General features: G+C 42.8%; 1 protein-coding gene across 5 annotated transcripts in view; it reads left to right on the top strand.

The window, feature by feature from the left end:
- Positions 1 to 3,880: 3,880 nt before the first annotated feature.
- ARID1B (AT-rich interaction domain 1B) overlaps positions 3,881 to 7,374 on the top strand; it is a 1,953,609-nt gene continuing 1,950,115 nt past the window's right edge. For 4 of the 5 annotated variants that reach the window (XM_044063501.1, XM_044063506.1, XM_044063512.1 and 1 more), the window contains exon 1: positions 3,882 to 5,479. In XM_044063501.1, the coding sequence (XP_043919436.1) occupies positions 4,154 to 5,479 (1,326 nt within the window). In that variant the 5' untranslated portion in view covers positions 3,882 to 4,153. Of the gene's footprint in view, positions 5,480 to 7,374 lie in introns of all 5 variants that reach the window. The other variant, XM_044063533.1, reaches the window with a different exon arrangement.

Genomic DNA, 7,374 nt, shown 5'->3' with positions numbered 1-7,374 from the left:
TAAACCTACGATCTCCCATCCACTCGTCAAGATTTCTCTTGAACAGAGTCAGTGAGGGGCTCTGCCTCACATGGACTGGGATTCTGTTCCATAGTGTAGGGAGTCTCTGGGTGATGAATCTGTCCCTCCAGCATGTCCTATTTATATCCGTGTTGAGGTTTAAGTCTCTTGCTCTCGTGGCTCTGGTGGATTTGGATTTTTTGAGGTGGAGCATGTCCATTAATTCCGGGTTGGACATGGCCTTGCATGTCAGGCACAGAACACCTCTGAGCAGACGGTATGCGACTGAATAGAGCTGGAGTTTCTTCAGTCGGGCATCGTATGACATATGTTTGAGCCCCTTTATCCTTTTGGTGAGGAACTTTTGGGGTCTTTCCAACTGCTGCAGGTGTCGGGTAAGGTACATTCCGAATGGAGCGTTGTACTCAATCATTGGTCTGATAAGTGAAGAGTACAGGGGTACAATGACCTCTCCTGATCTGGATGTGAATCCCTTCATGATCAGGTGGGCAATGTAGAAGGTCTTCCTAACTACTTTGGCAATGTGAGTGTCAAAAGAGAGGTTACTGTCAACTTGGGTCCCTGGGTCCCTGATAACTTCTTCCGTGTTTAATGTTTTACCACCTATGTGGTAATTAGGGGTTACCTTGTTTTTCCCAAAGGGTATGACTATACATTTTTTGGCATTTAGCTTAAGGCCATGGCTCTGGCACCAGTTATCCATTTCTATGAGACCTCTCTGGAGGATGTCTGTGTCTGATGGAATGTCAATTATGGTGCCCAGTTTGCAGTCATCTGCAAATTTTGTCAGCCACAATCCCTCTATGTTTGCCTGCACTTCAGAAAAATAAATGCCGAACAAGAGGGGGCCCAGGACTGAGCCCTGTGGGACACCGCTCGTGACCGGCTTAGAGTCTGACATGGCACCAGCAACTCTAACCCTGTGTGTTCTGTCCTTGAGCCAGTTTGCAACCCATCTTGTGACATATGGGTTTACATCTAAGCTGGTGAGCTTTTCTATGATGCCCGAGTGGGGTATTGTGTTGAACGCTTTTGCTAGGTCAAGGTAGGCTGTGTGAACTGCCTTACCCTCATCAATGGCCTTAGTGACTGTTTCAAAAAAGTCGACCAAGTTCAAGAGGCAGGATCTGCCCTTGACAAAGCCAAATTGGGTAGGATCCAGTGTCTGTAGGTCCCCAATGTCTTTATTTATGAGTTCCATTATGATCCTCTCCATAGCTTTGCAGACAAGGCTCGTCAAGCTTATGGGGCGGTAATTTCCAGGGTCCGTAGAAGCACCGCCTTTGTGGAGTGGGACCACAGTTGCCGTACGCCATTCTTTGGGTACATATCATGTAGTAAGGCTAAGATTAAACAGCAGCCTTATGTGTGGGTTTAGTTCCTCATTGAGTTTGTGTAGCACACAGCCGGGGACACCGTCCGGTCCCATTGATGCTGTGTTTTTGCTTTAGAGAGCAGCTCTCACCGGGGCATCTGAGATGTTTGGGAGGCTAGACTCTGGTGGGATAGATATTTCTCCTTTTGGGGGGGGGGAGGGGAGAAATTTGCACTGAACCTGTCTGCCAGTATGTTGGCAATGTCTGTGGGTTCAGTGATTTTTTTATCATTTTGGACTATTTCTGAGCATATCTGGGAGTTTCCACCCAGGTTTCTAACATAGCTAAAGAAGGCCTTATGATTGTCTTTTGTGTCATTAGCGATTTTTCTTTCAAAGTTGGCCTTGGATGATTTTATGAGTGATCGTAGTTTTTTGCTAGTATTGATCAGAGATGCCTTCCCTTTTAGGGATTTTGCTCTGTCATGTAGTAGCTTTCTCCTCTTGTTGTAGAGTTTGTTTATGGCTGGGGTCCACCAGACCGGGCGCCTGCCTTTGGTGGAAAAGGTCTTGATTTTATTAGGGATTGCTTGATCCATACATTCCTGGAGGTGCTCGTAGAAGGCATTTGTAAGGGTTTCAGCAGCGTGGGTTGTGGTTTCCACTGGCTCGGGGGCCTTGAATGATACCACTCCAGTCTTAAGAAGTGTGAAGTTTGCTTTTGAGAAGTTCTTCACTGTGGTCTTTTTTGCTGGGGGTGGGGGCGGGATGTGGATCTCCAGTGAAATTAATTTATGGTCTGATCTCACCAATGAGGGATATACTTCCGGTGTGGAGCATTTTGTCCCCATGTTTGTGATGATCAGGTCTAGTATATTTTCTCCTCTTGTGGGAATGGTGGCTAGTTGTTCCATAGCATTTGAGTTTATGAACTCCAGGAACCTTTGGGCTAGGGTGTTGGGGCTTGAGTAATGTTCCCAGTCTATGTTTGGGTAGTTGAAGTCACTCAATATGATGGTGTTTGGAGAGACATTTATACTCTCCAGTGTCTTCAGGAATAATAATTATAAATAGTGTCTTCAGGAATAATAATTGTAAACTAACTGTACTTCAGTCAAACATTCAGGAAAGATGTGAAAGTTGAAAATATTTTACCACAATGAAGGGTGGCCGCGGTGGTGCAGCAGTTAGCGTTGCTGCCTCACAGCAAGAGGTTCTCCGGTTCGATCCTCGAATGGGGTGCCTTCTGTGTGGAGTCTGCATGTCCTCCCTGTGGTCACGTGGGTTTCCTCCGGGTGCTCCGGTTTCCTGCCACATCCCAAAGACATGCTGTAGGTGGATTGGACACACTAAATTGGCCCTATGTGTGAGTGTGTGCATATGTGTGCCTTCTGTGGAAGGTTGGGTGCCGGGCTGGCAACTCGACATTGTAAAACTCTACTGCCACTCATGAGCGGACAGATGATCCGCTGTGGCGACCCCTAACCGGGAAAAGCCGAAAGAAGAAGAATGACAGAAAAAAGTGAGAAAAGAAAATAAGTAGGATGGCATCACTGTTAGACAAATAGTTATGGCGTGATTTCTGAAGGACAACATACAGCATCAGCTAATGAGAAAATACTTGACATTTTTAGAGAAAAGATGCAAAATATTTTATTCTTTTAGAATATTTAGACATTTGTTACTCAACATGTTTCTTTGCAAGACACAACTATCCAAAGCAATGCTGTGCTGTAAAATGAGGGAAACCTTCAACACACACACACACACACACACACACACACACACACACACACACACACACACACACACACATGCACGCATCACGCACACACTAACAAGCAACACTAATAACAGACCATATGAAAAATAATTGTCAGTGGAGGGAAAATGATTTATATCAACAAGCATGAAAAATACTATTGTCTAGGCCTGAGTAATTATCAGACACAGTTTTGCAAAAAAACAAGTACATAGTAAAGTAGTGATCACTTCATTGCTAAAGAGGCTGCAGGTCTGTGTGTGACAAGATAGCATCTCTAGCTGAGTAAAATCCAGTCATTCAGTAAATCTAATTGCTCATGAGTGGGGGAAGGAAAATACAAAAGGACAAACTGCAACTGTAAGTTCCAGCAACCCCCACTGAGAGTTTGTGTAATCTGACCTGCAGTATGCTAAAAAGGCTCCGTGAAAACCTTGCCTCTAGGTGAACATGTGACTTGCACAGTACTAAAATGTAAACAAACTCCTCTAGCAAAAAATCTGAGATAGTGCCCCTTTAAAAAGAATGGAAAGAAAACATATCTAAAAATATGTTATTAACTGTCATTCAAGACTGAAATAAATCGTTGCAAAATATAACACGTCAGCTTTTGTTATCCCCTTCCAATTCTTATTGGCTCCTATAGGCTGTGCTGCAGCTGTGGTGCTGCTTTTGAGACCAGAGTCCCATCCGCCAAGTGTGGCAATCCAGTCCGTATTTTCCAAGTGCTGTGCAGTAATGAGAGAGAAGTGGATAATAGCTGTTGGAGCTCTCGCTCTCATGCCATGCTGGGCCTGAGAGGCTCAGGCAGACATGTATTTACCCATATCCGGGTTAGAGAGGAAAAGAAAAAAACTTTCATTTAAACCTGAACAAAAACTTTCAACATGAAATCCCACAGCAGAAACAAGCACGGGAAGTAAGGCTTCGCCATTTCTAATCCAAATCAGGATTTTATTACAGGGGAGATTTGGAGTTACGTGGTATTTAAACGAGTCTTTTTTTCTGTTTCTTTTTTGCCTTTTCTTCACTGGCTGACTGGACTAAACGTTGAAATGATCATGGCCGCTCAAGTAGCAGCAGCTCCGCCGAATGCAAGCAACAAAAACCCAACTTTATCTACTAATTTAAATCAGGATTTAAACTCTGTTAAGTCTGGGGGGACCGGACCAGGACCTGGATCGATGCTTGTTGTCAGAGATGGAACTAACAACAGTATGAATAATGTAGATCACCATCATCACCACCATCATAATGAACTGAACATGGCTAATGCAACTTCTGCTCCTTCAAATAGCTCAGACTCTGTTCCGAAAGAAGGTGGAAATACAGCTTTGAATTTGTCTAATGCTAACACTGCTGCTTCTTCGACGGTGGAACCGGGGTTGATAGCGAACCACAAACTGAAAACCATTGGAGGAGATTCCCCACCTCCCCACCACCATTCAGCACAACCTTCTCAACTAAATCAGTTTCAACAACAACAGCATCACCCCCATCAGATTCAGAATAACAACATTAATAACCAGTCCCCCGAAATGGAAAGCCGACAGCAGCACGGCGCTGGGAAAGACGGTATTTTATCAGGGAATCAGCCTGAGCAGCAACAACAACAACAAATGTTGAATAAAAGTGCAGAGGATGATTTGACTGTTAAAATGGGTGAGCAGCCGACGGGCGGCCGGTTCGACCACCCTAACACGGGACCATCTAATAGCATGAACAGTCAACAATCAAGTGGGGTTAATCACAATGTCCAGGAGTTTAATAATTATTATGGTATTGCTAGAGGAGGGCCTTGCTTTGATCAACATGGTGGACAACAAAGCTCTGGGATGGGGATAGTACACTCTTCAGCTCCGAACAGCATGGACCCGATGCCAAATTCCCACGAAGGCTACTCAAACAGTCAGAATAGTCCTTATTCGAATTACAGGCCTGGTAATACTAGTTCTGGATATGGAATGATGAGCTCTCCCAGGCATACAAATAGCATGATGATGGGCCCAGGCAACAGCAGTACTAACCATGGCAAGGCTGCTATGTCTGGTGGGGTTGGAGGTGGAGCAGCTGGTGGAGGGTTCCAGAGATATCCAGGGCAGAACCAGCACCCTTCAGGGGCAACACCCACCCTGAACCATCTGCTGACTTCCCCCAGCCCCCTCATGAGGAACTACGGGAGCGGTTACCCTGAGTATAACACCCCAAATATGCTGCAGCATCAAAAACAGTCAAGCATGGGGCTGGGCAAAGACATGGGTTCTTCCTCTCAGTATGGGACTGCCCAGACATCGAACTGGGCAACTGCAGCAGCTCAACAAAGGACCCATCCTGCTATGAGCCCTGGGAACACCAGTCAGCAGGTCATGAACAGACCCCAGGTAACAAAAACACAATCCCCTGTGTATTAGTCCTTCTCCCCTCACCACATTTCTGTGTCATTTCTTTGTTGCTGAGATTGTTTCTTCTCTGAGCTGTGCTTATTAAGGGGTTGTTTCTGTCATTGCCTGCCTGGCTGGGAAATTTGTGTGAGTGGCTTTGAGGTTTACATACAGGTATTTGCTTTGATTAACCCATTTAATATAAAGCACAAAGGTAACTGGCAATATCTTTCTGTAATCAATCTACTGGACTTGCAAAGTGAGAATGTGGGGTGGATGCCTGCTTTTAAAACATTTGTTAGCAGCTGTGTCTGTTAATACCATGTATTATTGTAGATTATTTGTAATTTAATGAGAACTCACTTTTTATTTCTTGTGAAAAATAGTAGCCTTGTTGCTGCTGGTATTAGGTGTGGGGGTTGTACTGAATGTTGTGAGTCGATCGACTGAGCAGTAATCGTATTTATATTAATGAATATTCATAAGAGATTATATTAAGAGGACAAGTGACATTGTTCTAGGCATCACAGTTGTGCACATTTCTGAACTATAAAGGCTAGCAGTACTGACATAGGTGATGCTTCGTATTTTAGTAATAGCGTTTCTTTGATATTAAGATTTTTAAACATTAATATTTATTTGATTCTAATTAATTAAGCAGATCATTTTGCCTTTGATTTGCATCTCGGTGGGTAATAGCAATGTGCACAATCCCAGGAAGTTACATCGCTGAGTGTTTCTGAAGTGTGGTGGTCCCTCATTTAATACAGCCAATAAGTCAGATTTATCAATAGATTTTAGGTTATTAACGACTCACGTGTCACTTGATTGTATTTGTTTCCCTTTAAAATGATTAGTGAACATTTGTTGTTGTTGTTGTTGTATTCCTTCTTAGCAGTCTGAGTTCAAGGAGTGACTGACTTGATCTCCTTTGCAAGGTTTGGAATTTGAATTGTGGAGGTAAACTGGCTGTAATAGAGTCTCCAGACAGCTGCCTCCGAGTTGACATCTAATCTGCCATCTGATTGGCTCCCCTTTCACCATTGGGCATTTAGCAGTGCTGATGTAAATAGAAGTGCTGAACAGTACAGTCACAAAAAGTCTGCTGCAAATTATGTCAATCAGAGATGCAATTTTACAGATTCCAAAGTTCTCTATTTAGTAAAAAAAAAACGACATTTTTTCTTTTGCATTAAAAGCACTGTAATAATTTTAGGTGCATGTTAAAGCAACCGTTTAATACACATTCTGCTCTTTTGTTGAGAATTTGGGTAAACAGCTTAGTGAACATATTTACATTATATTGCAGCTATTGATAAGTTTAATAGCTAGTTTGTTGAAGAGTGGTTGCTTGCAAATGTGTATGTCTTTACATTTGTTTGCGCTGAGTACCATTGTGTGATGGCTTGCAAACTCTCTCAAATTTCTGAGTCTGGACAGTATAGTTACTTTTGATGGTACCTGCCAATAGTGTTATGTAAAAACTACAAGAATTTAACTTGAAGGTGGTATAATGGTTTCATTTACTGTCTTGTCAAAATAAACAATTTTATGACAGATGTTTATGCTTTACAAGATGCATGAAGATTATAACTCACCATGCTGAAGCACTTTGTTTCCTACTGCATGACTAAGTAATACGTTTTGTAGTAGTATTACAGTAATGAGTACTGGAGTATGCATGCTTTTATTTTTTCCGAATAATGCCAGTGAATTTTTTTTTTCGTCTGAGGGAGAATTGAGATGCATGAAAGAAGTTGGTCATGTTGATTAATCATGTATTACTCAAAAGCGTCTTCATTTTTTGTTTGACATTATGGCATTTTTAAATGGAGGTAACTGCTAATAAGTTGAATTTATCTTACCCCCGTGGGGGCTCTTGACGTTTGTTTTTT

Source organism: Protopterus annectens, chromosome 1.part0 (assembly GCF_019279795.1).
Source record: "Protopterus annectens isolate FY-2018-M chromosome 1.part0, PAN1.0, whole genome shotgun sequence".
Taxonomy (NCBI): Eukaryota; Metazoa; Chordata; order Ceratodontiformes; family Protopteridae; genus Protopterus; species Protopterus annectens.
Note: the sequence above shows the minus strand (reverse complement) of the source record. Positions and strands in the feature narration are given on the sequence as shown.